The sequence below is a fragment of the Nuphar pumila genome, chromosome 14, assembly GCF_984573655.1.
Source record: "Nuphar pumila chromosome 14, dmNupPumi1.hap1.1, whole genome shotgun sequence".
NCBI classification, from domain to species: Eukaryota; Viridiplantae; Streptophyta; class Magnoliopsida; order Nymphaeales; family Nymphaeaceae; genus Nuphar; species Nuphar pumila.
In genome coordinates this window covers 88,229,406-88,246,730 of record NC_143262.1, presented here as the reverse complement: position 1 = coordinate 88,246,730, position 17,325 = coordinate 88,229,406, and the positions used below count along the sequence as shown (strand labels likewise).

The 17,325-nt window shown below is 35.1% G+C and overlaps 1 protein-coding gene across 1 annotated transcript in view; it reads left to right on the top strand.

Moving 5' to 3' along the window:
- Positions 1 to 17,088, top strand: part of LOC149817297 (MICOS complex subunit MIC10-like) — a 37,977-nt gene extending 20,889 nt beyond the window's left edge. Inside the window, exons 2-3 of the mRNA XM_089988097.1 lie at positions 15,672 to 15,823; positions 16,822 to 17,088. Of these exons, the coding sequence (XP_089844223.1) occupies positions 15,672 to 15,823; positions 16,822 to 16,845 (176 nt within the window). The 3' untranslated portion in view covers positions 16,846 to 17,088. The remainder of the gene's footprint in view (positions 1 to 15,671; positions 15,824 to 16,821) is intronic.
- The last annotated feature ends 237 nt before the right edge of the window (positions 17,089 to 17,325 follow it).

The window sequence follows — 17,325 nt, the reverse complement described above, 5'->3', positions numbered from 1 at the left end:
ATGATTTTCTTTTTTGGTTCATATCGCTGACCCCAATTGTTTTGGGATGAAGGCGTAGTTGTTGTTGTTGTAAAGTTTTTTTGAAACTGAGAAAACTAAGGAAATAAATGGGTATTCTTTTTTGTTGGATTTAGTCCCAAAGATATATGAGTGTAATATTGATGAAAACCAAGAAGTTAAAAATGATATGATAAGTGAAGAATCATCTCATAATGATCAATATTCTAGGTGTGGTAATTTAGAACATCCATATGCTCTAAAAAAATATACCAGTAATGAAAAACAGGAAAAGATACAAACAAGGTCATCTAGAGTGTCAAAAATCCCTGAAAAATTGTGTCTTATGAGTCTTTTTCACCTAAGTATCAAGCCTTCATTGCATTAATACATTCCTACATAGAACCTTCAAACTATACCGAAGCAAAGGAACATCCTGAGTGGGTGAAAGCTATGAGAGTGAAATTAATTGTCTTAGAAAAGGTGAATACTTGGACTATTCAAGACATTCCACCAAGAAAAAAGCTTATAGGTGGGTGTATAAAGTTAAAACCAAGAGTGACGAAACTCTTGAAAGGTATAAAGCCAGATTAGTTTCCAAGGGATATTCCCAAGAGTATGAAATAGACTATGAGGAAAATGTTGCTCCAGTTGCTAGAATGACCACAGTTAGGACCTTGGTAGCTCTTGCCTCTGTAAAGAAATGACCTATATATCAAATAGATGTTAAAAATGTGTTTTTCAATGGAAGCTTGGCTGAAGAAGTTTATATAGAACCGCCACCCGACATAATTATTTCTAAAGGAAATGCTCTTCGTTTAGCTAAGGCCTTGTATGGTCTTAAAAAAGCACCAAAGGCTTGTTCTGACAAGTTTAGTCAAGTTAAGTTTAGTAAGTTATGCTTGAATTTGGTTTTCAATCTTATCTGACTGACACAAATTTGTTTGTTAATATTTCTGATGCAAGTATTATTATCCTTCTCCTTTATGTGGACGATATGATTATCACTGGAATTGTTAAACACGAAGTTGAAAACATTAAAAGGTTTCTCAAAACACATTTTGAAATGAGTGATTTGCTGACTCAATCTTGGTATAAAAGTTGCTTATTCTTCTAGAGGTTATTTGCTGACTCAATCTAAGTTTCTTCTAGATATTGTTGACAGGTCTGATATCTTAGATGAGAAGAAGGTCAACACTCTCAAGGTTGTCAATGTCAAAATGAAGATTGATGATGGAGAACCATTTGAAAATTCAACACCTTACAGATAACTTGTCGAGACATTGCCATATCTCTTAATTACGAGACCTGACATTACGCATGCAGTTCACACAAGTCAATTTTAGCATGCTCCTACCACTGTTCATATGAGTTGTTTTGCACATTATTAGATATATTAAAACTTTTAGTTTTCGAGGACTTTTCTGGTCTGCTTCTTCCTCCTTAGATTTAATTGTTTATACTAATGCTGACTGGGGAGGAGATCAAAATAATCAACACTCAACTATTGGTTTTTGTGTATTTTTAGGTGAATCATTGATTTATTAGAAGTGCAAGAAGTAGTAGAGAGTCTCTCTCTTATCAACTTCTGCAGGGTTCAGAGCCATGGCTACAACTACTATGGAATTGGTCTGGCTAAGGAGATTGCTGGATGACATGGGTGTTCAGAGTAAAGGAGCATCACGACTATGTTGTGACAATAAAAGTTTCATTTACATTGTCAACAATCAGACCTTCCACTAACAAACCAAACACATTGAGATAGATTGTCACTTTGTACGAGAGGAATTCCTACATAGCACTATTGATTTTTCCTGTTACTTCAGAATATCAATTGGCAGATTTTTTCACCAAACCTCACAACTCCTAGATTTCACTTTCTCTTGGACAAACTTTCAGTTATCCAACCGTAAGTTTGAGGGGGGGGGGGTGATAAAAATAATATATAGTAACTAGGTTTTTAGTTTAACTTTCTTATTTTTTTTAGTTTGGTTTATATCGAACTAGTCAAAGCATTAACTAGTCAATACAAAAGTGAGTCGTTGGACTCTCAACGACTCTATTTAGAGTCGTTGGGAGCCCAACGACTCTCTCTTCCCACCTTTCTTTTTGTGTATAAATATGGGGCATTGCCCCCACTCTTTGTATTAGTTTTGTGTGGATTACAATCAATAAGATTATCATTTTTCCTCTTATTCTTGGAACCCATTTAGTGGGTATTTATGTATGAACCCTTGTGGTTCTTTTGAGTGTTTATTTCAATATTTTTAGTGGAACTCTTTCAATGTCCATTGTTGGTGATTTAGTGAACATCCTTGAAGGAGCGTGTGTTCTTATAGATATAAACCCCAGAAGTAATTAATGCTAAATTGAGGTTGGAATATGGGACTCTACTCGAAGATCCTACTTACTCACATACTTATCCATCACTTGGCCAGTCATAACTCATAGAGTTCATTCTGTCAGTCAGTTTCAACATGCTTCTACCACTATACACATGAGTGTTGTCTTGAGAATTGTCAGATACATCAAGAATACTATAACCAAAGGGGTTTTTCTATCTTCATCTTCTTCATTTGATTTATATGTCTATACTGATGCTGATTAGGGTGAAAATCCCAATGATAAAGTCTCAACTACAAATTTTTGTATGTTTTTAGGTGACTTTATGATTTCATGAAGATGCAAGAAGCAGGATAAAGTATCTATATCCTCAACTGAAGCCGAATATCGTGTAATGACTACTACAACCATGGAGCTTGTGAGGGCTTCAAAGTCTTCTCTGTGATATGGGCATAATCATCTACACCCCTTCGAAGATGTGCTGCGACAATAAGAGTGCAATTTACATCGCAAGCAACCACACTTTTCATGAGCGTACTAAACATCTTGAGATAGACTGTCATTATATACATGATGAATATCTAAGATGAACTATTATATTGTCGTATGTCACATAAGAGTACTAATTGACAGATTTCTTCACAAAAGCTCTTCCTGCTCTTCACTTTATTTTTCTCCTTAGCAAACTTTCGGTTATTTCTTCATAAGTTTGAGGGAGGGTATTACTATATATATATAATTTGTCTAGTTTTCCCTATAGGGACATTTTCATCTTTTTGCATAGTTGTTTTCTAGAAACAATTATTTTTCTAGTTTAGTTTTTATATTTATTTCAATGTACTTTTTTTCCTTTTTTTATTTTCTTTTTCTTAATATCATTGGGGTCCACTCATAGAGTCGTTGCGGCCCCAAAGGTCATAAATATGACCATTGGGAGCTCCCAATGGTCTCTCCTCTCCTTATTTGTTGTGTATAAATAGGGGATGTTCCCTTTTGTTCCAACATAGTTTTCCAAGCCTTCTTTAATAAGATTTTTATTCTTTACTTGTTGACATTGCCTTTTAAGGCTTTTTGTATTGTCCTATTGTGGACTTCTTGCTTCTATGGTCATTGTGCTTTTGTATTTGTCCATTATTGGACTTAGTTGATCCTTTTGCATCTTTGACTTGTAATTCCACATACTTCATTACAATTGGGTGTTGAATACTTTCGATGCAAATCTATTTCATAGGTTGACCCCTCTGAGTAGTTCTTTTCTTTTATCTCAAGAGAAAACATTGAAAAAAAAGGGAAAAGCAGAAAAGAAAAAAAGAAGCCAATACTCACCTCTAAATCTATAGCGTAGTGGCAAGCTCCGATCATATAATTGAAAAAATGTGTACTAGGAGAAAGTCAATGCTTACCTCTAGACCTATGGTAAGGTGGCAGACTCTAATCATATGGCTTTTGGAGGCAGATGTTGGATAGCTAGGGGCATCCCTTTTGGACTGAGAAGCCATGAGACTCATGGTTGTCAGGCCTCGGGTCAAAGAATGACAAAAGTGAGGAATAAAGCTCATTTCGAGCTAAAAATAAAGACTCTAGAAAACTAAAATATGTACTTAGAATGATTTTTCATCAAACCCCTAGTCTTGCAGAGTTCAAGCCTTAGTGGGGATCATCAATCTTAACATGAATGCCTTGAGACGTAATTTCATCTCCCTGTAACTAGTCAGAGAAAAAAAAATTCAATGAAGCCAAGTGTCGCTATCCTAGACCCAACCTGAGAGGAGGAAAGTCTAAAGTGTAAAAATCTAAGTGCAAGAATCAACTTGTTAGGAAGGTTCTAATTTTTGTAAGAAGCTCAAAAGTCCCTAACTTTATATGATCAATCATTCATAGTTGTCAGAGGCTACTCACTCTATTACAAATGCATGAGTCTCACTATGTATCATAAAAAACTCATTGCATGCATTAAAGAGTCTAGCCATAAGGATCCTAAGTATGAAGAATTAGATAAAAGAAAAATTGTTATGAATTATGGTGATTATAAGTTGGGCCACTGTTCACAAGCCATCAAAAGTTTATGGTTTGGTATTGTGTGCTTAGAGCTGGGCCCTTGCTGTTCTTTGCATCCAACAGATGCATCAATCCTATTGTTATATTGATGTTCTTGGATATGCCATGTAAAAATGTCTACATTCGGCATGATGTGGTTCATCGCTACTCAAGTTGTTGAAGATATCGACGATTTTTGGAACAAATTCAGTAAATGTTTCATCTATGCCACTGCTGCTTTTGCTTTGATTTCTTCAACTACAATAAATTCTTCATTCTTGACCTTAATATGTTCTGCATGTTGCAGTTCTAACCCCCCTGCTTCCATCAAGTTGAATAAGTTGAAAGACACTTAATGTAATGATGTAACACTAGCAACCCTTGTGCATTTTTATAGCTAATAAAATGCAATGTTTAACTTGGACATAATATTATTTTTTTGTATCTTATAAGGCTACACATAGATATACCAGAAAAACTGAACACAATGGGCACATTTTATTTGCCAAAGATAACCCTGAACTGTATAAGGTGATACACATTCATATTGAGGTAGTTGGCTGATGTGAATGATTCTGAGAAAAACTTATATCATAGGTATATCGTGTTAAAATGTACCTCTTATATATATATATAATATTACATCAATACCCGATAGGGGTATTTTTGTAATTTCACATAGTTGTTTTAGAAAACAACTATTTTCAGTTTTTGTTAAAATGTATTTTTCTTTTCTTATTTTTTATATTTATTTTTTGTATTTTTTAAAGACCAAAAGGGGCTCCAACCATAGAGTCGTTGGAGCCCCCAACGGTCACAAATGTGACCGTTGGGGGCTCCCAACGACTCCATGGGAGCCCCCTTTTGGGCTCTCCTTTTGAGGCATTTTGCCTCCCTTTCTCTCCTCTCCCTTTTGTATAAATAGGGGTGATCCCCTTGTATATTTTCATGCTTGAGAGCTCTCTTTCTTTTCAATAAGAGACTTTTTATATTGTTGCCTTCTTAAAGGCTTGTGCTTGTATTGTCCCTTAGTGGACTTGTGATATTGTCTCTTTTATTCATTGTTGTAAGTGCTTATAAGCACTATTTATATTTCCGCAATATCTCATTACATGGTATCAGAGCTACTCGATTCTTGAAGGAAAGGTGTGGTTCGTGTATTTCATATTTGGTGGATCTTTTCTCACTTCTTGGCAACATCATGGAGGCAAAGATTGACCTATCCTTCAAGCTCAATGGAAAGAATTATATGATGTGGGCATTAACAATGAAAAATAATCTCAAAGGAAAGAAACTTTGGGGTTTTGTCATGGGTACCGTTCCGGAACCTAAGCTTATGCTCACGAAGAACGAAGGAGGTCAAGAAAAGGCTCTTGAAGGAGATGCTCGCCTCAAGGCCATTGAAAACCATCAAAAAGAAGTGGAAGATTGGGAAAGCAATCACGCAAAAATCCTTGTGTGGTTTATGAACAATGTTAAGCTTAAGATATGTGCTAACATAGCTAAATTTCGTAGAGCCAATGAGGCTTGGTCCTTTATGAAGGGTATGTATACCCAAAAGGATCTTGCAAGAGCATACTTCTTGCAAGAAAAGATTAGAACCACCAAACAAGGTGATTCTAGCATTTAAGATTATTATAGTGCCCTAAACCCACTATGGGATGAATTGGCTCTTTTAGAGCCAAAATGAGTTTCTATGGAAGATATTGATTTAAGACAAAAACAAATGGAACAAGAACGATTGTTTCAATTTCTTTTTGGGCTACGTCCCGAATTTGAGCAAGTGAGATCCTCACTTCTCTATAGATCTATTTTTCCTCCTATTGAGGATGCTATTGCCGAAATCACTCAAAAGGAGACAAGGCTTGGCATGAGTAAGCATGTTGATGAAGTACATGCCGTATCAAAACCGGGTAACAATGTAAGAACCTATAAACCTCCTCATTTTGGGAAACAAGGAAACTACAATGGAGGAAGAAAAATGATTGTTTGTCATCATTGCTATGAGCCGGGTCACATTAAACCCGCTTGCCCAAAGCTTAATGGAACTTTCAAGCCTAAGGTGACCTCTCTTGAAGAAACTACCATCAAAGAAGATGAAGGCAAGAACAATGACCTCAAGAAAACTCTTGGACAAATATCTATGGCTCTCCAACAAATTCTAAAAGTTTCTTCCTCCACATCGGGTGCGGCTATTGCTTCTACATCATCACCCAGTATGTATTCTTGGATCCTTGACTCCGGAGCCTCTTTTCATATGACCCCCCATGAAAATGCACTTATTGATGTTTGCACCAATTCAAAGGACTCTTGTGTCTCTACGGCCGATGAAACTTTTTTAAAAATTTCAAGTATTGACTCTTTTAAAGATTCTCAAAATTTTGTGTTCCAAAAGTAAGAGTTGTTCCAAAACTAAATTTAAACCTTTTTTCGGTCTCTCAAATTGCCGACCATGGATGTGGAATATCTTTCTCATCTAATGGTTGCTTTGTGCAGGATCTTCGGTCCGGGAAGCGGATTGGGCAAGGCCATAAAAAGGGAGACCTCTATTATATGGACCATCTTGATCTCCCTACAAATTATTTTTGTTCTTATGTCCAAGAAAAAAACATGGAAACTTGGCATAAAAGACTTGGTCATCCAAGTTATTCCAAAATGTATCTCTTTCCTTTTGGAAACAAATTTTGTAAGGAAAAAGAAATTAATTGCAAAGATTGCATTTTTGGAAAAATGAAGTCTATTCCATTTCCAACTAGAACTTTTCTTTCATCAAGACCTTTTGAATTGGTGCATTCAGATGTTTGGGGGCCTTCTCCGGTTATGTCTAAAGGGGGCTATTCGTATTATGTTACTTTTATTGATGATTTTACTCGGTATGTTTGGATTTATTTTCTTAGTCATAAATCAGAAGTATTTACCTTCTTTAGAGATTTTCATAAAAAAATTCAAAATCAATTCCAAAATAACATATCTATTTTAAGATCCGATTCCGGTAGTGAATATTTATCTCACGAATTTCAAAACTATTTAACTCAAAATGAAATTTGCCATCAAAAGTCATGTCCTAGGACTCCTCAACAAAACGGCCTAGCGGAAAGGAAGCATAGGCACATTATAGAAACCGCTAGAACATTACTTGTTTCTAGGAATATTCCAAAGAAGTTTTGGGCCGAAACCGTTCTAACTGCAACTTATCTAATCAATAGAATGCCTTCTTCTAAATTAAAGAATGCTTCTCCCTATGAAAAGCTCTTTAAACTTTCACCCGATTTTAATCGTCTTCGTATTTTTGGTTGCAAATGTTTTGTCATATTACATAAAAGGGGTAAGTTATCTCCAAAAGCAATTGAATGTGTTTTTCTAGGATATGGTGAAAATAAAAAAGGGTATAGATGTTATGATTTTAAGAATGACAAACTATATATTTCAAAAGATGTAACATTTTTAGAAGAAAAGAACGGTTTTGATAAAATAGAAGAAACAAATGAAATTGATTACATATTTTTATATGATCTTATTGATGACATACAAGAAGATTTTCTTGAAAACATAGAGGATACATGTGAGGCGTCCCATCTTGATATAATACCCTCAAATGAGAGTGATACAAATATGAATGTTTACTCAAGAAGAAATCAAGAAAATCCTATTAGTGCCCTCGAAAAATATTCTCAAATTTCTGAATCTATTGAGGAACCACCAGTTAGACATTCTTCTAGAATATCAATACCCCCAAATAGGTTGGTATCCTATGATTCCTTAACACCCAACTATCGGGCGTGTTTAATAACCCTACATTCTTATTTTGAACCCGCTCACTATAATCAAGCTAAATCTATACCACATTGGGTTAAAGCAATGCTAGTTGAACTAAATGCATTAAAAAAGGCTAATACTTGGGAAATAGTTAATCTACCCTCACACAAAAAACCTATTGGGTGTCGCTGGGTCTTCAAAGTTAAAACTAAAAGCGATGGCTCCTTGGAACGATATAAAGCTAGATTAGTCGCTAAGGGATACTCCCAAGAATATGACATTGATTATGAAGAAACATTTGCTTCCGTAGCTCGAATGACCAGTGTCAGGACCTTAATATCTGTCGCATCAACCAAAAAATGGCCTATTTATCAACTTGACGTAAAGAATGCTTTTTTAAATGAAAGTTTAAGTGAAGAAGTTTACATGGATCCGCCACCCGGAATTAATATTAAGCAAGGTCAAACACTTCGGCTTTTGAAGGCATTGTGTGGCCTTAAACAAGCCCCTAAGGCTTGATATGATCGTTTCAGTGATATCATGATAAAATTAGGATTTCACTCTTGTTATACTGACACTGCTCTTTTTGTTAAAAATGCAGGTACTAGTATCGTAATATTGTTACTTTATGTTGATGATATGATCATCACTGGGAATGATCAAAATAGTATTATTGATGTTAAAAATATGTTAAAAAATAATTTTGATATGTCTGATTTAGGTTTTCTTAGATATTTTCTTGGAATTGAAGTTGCATACTCTTCTCGAGGATATATTTTGTCACAGATGAAGCTTGCTGCAGATATCTGTTCTAAGTCTGAGATTTCTGATGACAAGAAAGTAGAGACTCCCGAGGTTATTAATGCCAAATTACGGTTGGAGGATGGGGTTCTTCTGGAAGACCCCACACCCTACAGACAACTCATTGGGTCTCTTACCTATTTAACCATCATCAGACCAGATATCGCCCATGCGGTTCATTCAGTTAGCCAATTTCAGCATGCTCCTACAACTGTGCATATGAGTGCTGTTCTCCGGATCATCCGCTACATTCGGAATACCATCAATAAAGGGCTATTTCTATCCTCTTCTTCTTCCTTGAATCTTCTTGCTTATACTGATGCAGATTGGGGAGGTAATCCCAATGATCGAGTCTCAACTACTGATTTTTGTGTCTTTTTAGGGGACTCTTTGATTGTCTGGCGATGCAAGAAGCAGCAGAAAGTTTCACTATCATCTACTGAAGCTGAGTATCGGGCTATGACAACTACGACAATGGAACTTGTATGGCTTCGCAGTCTGCTTAAAGACATGGGGTACCGAAACCTCAAAATTATGTTGCGACAACAAGAGTGCCATCTATATTGCAAGCAATCACACATTCCATGAGCGTACAAAACATATCGAAATGGATTGCCACTATGTTCATGATGAATTCTTACGAGGAACAATTGCCCTACCGTATGTCACTTCAGAATATCAGTTGGCAGACTTCTTTACTAAAGCTCTTCCGGCTCCTCGCTTCATGTTCCTTCTTGGCAAACTTTCCGTCATTTCCCCGTAAAGTTTGAGGGGGGTGTTAAAATGTACCTTATATATATATAATATTACATCAATACCCGATAGGGGTATTTTTGTAATTTCACATAGTTGTTTTAGAAAACAACTATTTTCAGTTTTTGTTAAAATGTATTTTTCTTTTCTTATTTTTTATATTTATTTTTTGTATTTTTTAAAGACCAAAAGGGGCTCCAACCATAGAGTCGTTGGAGCCCCCAACGGTCACAAATGTGACCGTTGGGGGCTCCCAACGACTCCATGGGAGCCCCCTTTTGGGCTCTCCTTTTAAGGCATTTTGCCTCCCTTTCTCTCCTCTCCCTTTTGTATAAATAGGGGTGATCCCCTTGTATATTTTCATGCTTGAGAGCTCTCTCTCTTTTCAATAAGAGGCTTTTTATATTGTTGCCTTCTTAAAGGCTTGTGCTTGTATTGTCCCTTAGTGGACTTGTGATATTGTCTCTTTTATTCATTGTTGTAAGTGCTTATAAGCACTATTTATATTTCTGCAATATCTCATTACATATCGGACATCATTGGTGTGGGAGTCGAGCCTATGTTAACATGATACTGTCTCATTTTGCAAGTCCATTTTGAAGGGAAGCATGCAAGCATTAGGCTTGTTGCTATGTTCACTTAGTCTTTAGGTGGCATATGAATGTGTAGTATGGATATGATGTCCTCCATCACTATGAGAAGAAGCAAAAGAAGTGTTATGCAAATTATCCTTTGAACTTTTTGATTTGTAGGAATGCATTAATGCAGGCCTGTCAAACATATATGTTTACAAGGATTACAAAGCTGTGATGTAAAACAGAATTAAATCTATTGGTCACAGTAAATAAACTAAAATAGTTCTGAAGATCTACTTTTAAAGATTGAGAATCGTAGTGAGCTAGGTGTTTTCAACTAACACAGGCAAATTTTCCTAAAAAAAGGATACATGAAAATTAAAATGCTTTTATCATTGTCCTACAGATGAATTTTACACTTAAAGTATGAGTGACAAAAAAACTATTGCTTAATGGAAAGAAATTATGCAGTGGAAAGTTTACTAGGATAAGCATTGACCTTGTGGTGATACTCGTGACAGATTTCTCCAGCAAAGTTGTCCTTATTTTAAGAAAGAAAAGGAGATCGTGAACATAAATACAAACATTGTTTCCATGAGCAATCTGAGGTTATGTTTCAGATTTTATGACATGAAATTTTTCATGTTCACTTGACATTAATATGTTTGATCTCATCCCTTAAGATATCCAAACCAAGGTTGTAAGTATCGTATTGTTACCCGTATCAGTTGAGCCCAAAATAAGATATGTATCATATAGTAAAAAATCGTATTTTTTAAATATTTTTTTTTCAAAAATTCCAAGAAGATCATGAAAATTTTGAAACAATTAGCAAAAAATCTAATAAAAGCATAACACATGAAACAATGATGAATTACACAAAATACAACCTTAAAATCACTTATAAAGCATTTATGTCTCTAGGAGCTACATAAGACATCCTCAAACATCAACTATCTCACAAGAACAATGCAAAATATTAAATATCTTGCAATTAAGAACATGCCACAAGACTCATGCTTTTATATTACATAAAAAAAACAAAATAACCAAGTTTATGAATACTTAATAGTTAAATAACCAAGTTTCTTAAAAACATATCCTCGATCATCATCATCATCTTCTTCTTCTCTTCCTCCTTCGTCATCCACATCGTCTCAATTGTACGTGGGTTCTTCATCATCTACTTTATGTGCTCCTTCCATGTTCATCCACTGAATGTTTTCTTCGTTCAAAATGTTTGCTTCTTCTTGAATCCATGCATCCAATACATTAAAAATTTTCAAACTAATGAGATCAAATTGCTCTTTGAACTTTCTTGATGATAACTTTTCTAGTTGCCTAAAAAGATAACATGAAAAAATTATTGGGTTTTGTATGATATAAAAAAACTTTAAATAAACACATAAAAATGACAAATAAACTTTATAAATTTATATATCTTTCTCTCAACTGTAAATTGTAGCGAACGTAGACAAGGTTATTGAGCCTTTTTGTGCTCAATCTATTTCTTTGTTTTGTATGTATTTGCTCAAAGACACTCCAGTTTTTCTCGCATCTACTTGCACTACACGTTTGACTAAGAATGCAAGTAACAAAAACTCTCAAATTTGGAACATCACTTCTAAACCTGGTCCACCACATGTCTGAAAAAAAATAAGAAAATAAGAAATGAATAAGACAATAATAGATACAATCATAAAAAATATCATAACTAAATAACAATATGAAATTAAAATTGAAATAGACAAAATAAATTATTTGGATGCATCGTGACATGGTTTCGTATTGTTGCAGGTCTCTCCATATTATACAATGCATTATCATAATTTTTTATTTCTTTATGAATTTGATCTTAAATGCCACCCTTGTTGATTTTCCTGTCCATTTTAAACGTAGGGGAGTATTTGAATGCAAAATTTAAATAATATGCTGCAACATGAAGAGGTTGTTGAAGTTGCCCAGTCTACCTATGATCAATGATGTTCCATATAGGCATGAACAATTTTTTCTTTTCACTTAAATTATCTCTAATGACCTTTTTTGCTTTATCCATGACCTCATAGAGATAACTCGTCTCTTTTTCTTGTTTTTTTTCTCTAAGGCCAGTTATTAATTGCTGGCATTGTTATTTCACGACATCCAGCAAATTCATTAATGTGCAGGCTGCAACATTGAGATGTGTTTTGGCTTAATGATGCTTCAACATAGAGATACCATCCGAAAAATAGTATGACAATAGTTGCACTCGATTTTCAATCGGTTTTTACTCATTACTTGAGTGCCCTATTGCCATGCCGGTTCATTTGATGCCATCTTGCCCCAAAAAAACTCAATAAGAAGCAAAGAATAGGGATTTTTTACCTTAACTCACTTCCTTGAGTAGGAAAATGGTGGAAATGCACTCTTACTAGATAAAACTGCAAAAGCCCTCTCCCTTGCACACGGATCGGACTCCAAATCGCTCTCACGACTCCTAAGGTGCGTGGATACCCCTCTAATGACCTCTACACAAATAAGAGACTCAGTCATCAAGAGGTATTTAAAACCCAAAAAGAAAAAATTATGATTCAACTCTTTTTAAAATGCATCGAAAGTGTATCGTATGATACAGTACAATACTTATGATACAACATTAATACAAACACCAACAAGCTAACCAAACCACCTAACTCCCAACAATGCATAAGAAAGCATTTTTGCTTCCCCTATGTGCTGAGGTACAAAGGTGCTGTTGAAGGCAAATTTTATCATTAGCTTATCTTATGTGGAGCACTTGGCTGATGTTGAAGATTTTTGTTCTGGCCTTAGGATTGGAGTTTTTGAAATGAAGTGTGAGTTCATTTTTTAATACAAATGGACATATCCATATGGTAGCATCTGCTGTTTGTGGGCATGAAGCTGGAGGGCTCCCATTAAAGTACGAGGAGATGTCTTTGCACATTGGGATCTCCAAAATCTTGCATTAGGCATTAGAGAAGGATAGGATTTGTAGGAAGATGAAATCATGGGTAGTGAAATATCCTTCTATCATGAGGAGGTCCATACTCATTAATCACATGCTGATGTTGATTTATATTATTCCTAGAAAGGAAAGGTGTGGAAAATACTGGTGAGGGTGATGTTTTCATTTGTTTGGAAAGCCCTTGATAAAACAAAAGGCTTTCACCTTGTCTCTTGGAACTTAGTCTCCTGGTGGTTATTTTTAAGAGAGAACAATGGTGGCCATTGATGTTGGAGGCTAAGTAGGGGTTGAAAGGTTTTCAATGTAGATGAGTCCCTAACTCCATGTGGGAGAATGTAACAGGCATACAGCAAGGATGCATGAAAGTTCTAGATGATTACAAGCAAAGAATTTTTATCAGGCTGGATAGTGGTCTTAAATCTAGATTTTTCGCCACACCAATCGGCAAGCCAAGATCCTCTTGCTCTCTCTTTGAACAAGTTGTTTGTAGGGGGCAGGCACATTCAGATTGCAGTTGTAGATTGGAAGAGTGTGGGACATGTCTTTCGGGTTCTACTTGATGGAAGGAGGATTTCAGGGCCGGAGAAACTTTTTGGGGGTACTGGCCAGTTTTTATCTTGTAGAATCAGAAGATAATGTCACCAGAAATGCACAAGCTCAATTTTTTCTCTATTAGATCAGGTTACAATTCCCTGTTGAGACCTTCAATTGATCATCTTCTAAAGGTCCCTTCGGGTTTCTGTTGCCCAAATTCAAGAGTAGCTTTCTTCATGTGGTTGGTCTTTATTAAGAAGGTTGTGATGCAGGGCCAATTAAAAATCAAAGTTATCTTATTAGATAGCTGCTGCCTACAGGATTCCTGAAGAATAGCCATTACATTATTCTTGTTCCAGTCGTTCATTAGTTACATTTCACCTAGCTTGGAACAATCTCTGCTTCAGTTTGGGAGAAGTACAATTTGTTGGACCGATAATATTCGCATCTGGGATGAAGCATGGTGGTAAAGAATGGTAACTATATGGAAATTTGTGCCCATCTGTGGATTGGTGGTCAGCTTGGCTGGAAAGAATTTGGTGATTCTCTAAAGGAACAACATCAACATTGATGAATCTACGCTTTGGGATCCAAAATGACTTCTATAGATTTGAGTTGGACAAGTGTACTAAGAACAGGCCATGATCCTTGTTATAATTTGCTGGGTGACAGGTCATCACCTGGTTACTTATACCTGTATTCTTATGATCTTATCTCCTTTTGTTCTTAATTGGTTTCATTCACTCTTTAGAATATTCTTTTGTTCTTAATTACGGTTACTTTTCTCTCAGGAGAAAATTTAAGAGCCATTCTTGTTTTTTTGATAATGAAAATATCATGGTATTTTTAGATGTACCAAGACAACCACATTCTCATTATTTAAATTTCTACCATGTTGATTGTAACAAGAAAACTGCATCTGTGCAATAAGATTTCATCAATCATGCTTTTATGAATCATCCCACATAGTTTCTAGTTTGTTCTTGCTAGTCTCAACAAGAAGCCTCCCCTTGCTAAGGGAAAGACCTTCTTGCTGTTGTCTTGTTAAGCATCTAAAAAGTTGAAGTTGAATCTCATTAAGGTTTTCTAAAAGTTGAAGTAACAAATACCCAAATGTTCATGTCTTAGCCAATTAAGTGGACAATATACCTCGTGCTGGAACTCTGACAATTGTTTATCTAATTTGATACGATTGCCATGCTTTATCTTGTTTCAAGTGAAGTCACATCAGATCAAAATAAAGAAAATGCCAAAATCAAGTGTGGGTGTTTATGAAGTTCTTATCTAGCATTTTCTATATTGAAAGAAAATGCAAAGTATATAAGCAAGCGTTAGCAGCATGGTCATCCTTTTTGGTTGGGAAATATGGTCCTGAAATTTTCTTGGTTTGGAAATGCTTGACACCATATACTAAATGTTTTCCCTGAAAATATTGTGATGTTTATCTTTTTTTTATTACAAATTCTTTCTCTTAATATTTGAAATTTTAAAAATTTTCTTATTCTTATTTTTAAAAATTTCCTTTTTCCGTAGAAAGAAACACTTATTCCACAAGAGAAACCCTTTCTCATCTTAAGAGATTTTCCATATAATGTAAGATGCTCACCAGAATGCTATCATTGTGCAGTTCACCTGTCTTGCTTAGAGGGCCATTATCAGCTCCAACATTTTCGTATTTGATACACACAAAATTTTATGTGGCTTGAAAAGCAATCTAAGCTATTAAAAATTCCCTAATCAATCAAAGTGAATCAAATTTTCTGTTGATCATTTGATGCCAATCGTCCTTCTAGTTCATGTTTTTTTGCTTAAAAGGATGTTTGCCATATTATGGTCAGTTTTATGAATGTTTTTCCATCCAAAATCAGTGCATTTATCTTGCTTATATTTTTTATTCCCATATAACGCAGGGAGCCCTGTGTCACGATGGGCATCTGTAGCTTTTGGCGCTGGTGTGGGTATTGGAACAGCATATACCGAGTGCTCTTACAAGTTTGACGGTTGTCCAATGTTTCCTATTCCATCAAAAATCCCTGCTGCATCTACTGCAGAATCTTCGCCTGTAAGTCATTTAGTGTTTTACATTGTCTCTGAGCAAATCCATCTTATAGCTTTTTCATAATCTTCTCTAGTAAGTCATTTAGTGTTTTACATGTTTGCAAGCTGCTCCATGTTGTAGCTGTTGAGAACACTAACTCTAGTGGGATTATCTCTTCATTCTCTCCATATTTCATGCTCATGTAGACTAATATTTAGATTGGTAACAGCCTATATGATACTACAAAACATGATCTTTTGCCTATTGCAGTTAGTACCATTCATATTATGGAAACTATATTTGGTTAAAAGATCATGAGAAAGAACTTCACTTGGGTTTTGATCACTTCTGCATGTTTTGATCATGCAATAGCAAGGTTGTACAGTTCATATTGTTACACATATTGTAATTGCCAAAAAATAGAATTTTGTATCATAAAAATTCAAACTTATAAATGAAAAATAAAAAATTCCAATAATTTCATGGTGCAAGAAATAAGTGTACTAACTACAGAATAAACTATAAAGTCAAAGCATCACATAACAAACAATAGTTAACTATGTAAAACATCGAACACCTGAAAATTAAGACTACGATCGTTTGTCATTATTGATTGTTAGTGACCTCCTATGTTGTGTCTGCCATATCCATTACTCTAGATTGAAGACCACATCATGCCATATGGTTGAATGTGGAACTATTCAAGGCCTTTCCCATGATAAAAGTGTACCATTTTATTTTGTTGCCAATTTAACCTCTTGACTCTCATAAAACAGAAAAAGAAAAGAAAAGAATAAAGCGAAGCCAAAGGTTGATAAGAGTTCTTTCAAATGCATAAATAGTCGTCAGCTTCAATAATATGTTGAATACATAACATGGGTACTACCATAAAGTATCCATGTTACTTGCAAAGATATAAATATGTTGAATATAAAGAATTTCTAGTTTGATAATATATTGTTTTCTTTTTATTAGATGAGGATTGCACTCTTTATTAATATCAGTTATATTGGTCTTTCCAGGCTGAGCATGGAGAAGAAGATTAAAAGCTGGCTGCTGCTGGATTATCAGTATTGTCTGGAAATTTACTCGTGATTTGTCAAAGTGGCCCAGATTTTTTTTTTTGGTTCTCATTGACGTTTGAGAAATGTAGAACTCTTTTTTTTCCCTCTTAAACAGACGACATTTTTGATGAATGAATAGTTGAATACTGCATTAGATTTCCAGTTTCCTGTTGTTTTGGATTGGCAAAATAAATAGAGGTTTATGAATATAACATGGATTCCCTACTTTGGAGTCGACCCTTTACCACTTGTCTTAGTTCCCTTTCTTTCAGATAATATATCGCAAAGACACGGACACGTCATGTTGTCCAATGGCTAAATAGTGTACATGAAACTGTGGTATTTTTTCATTTTTTTTCTGAAAGGAGCTATGTAACAAATATCACGAGATTTATGAAAATCTCATGATAATATCGCGAGAATTTGGCTGAAAGTTTAAAACGGCAATTTCTCGCAAGATTT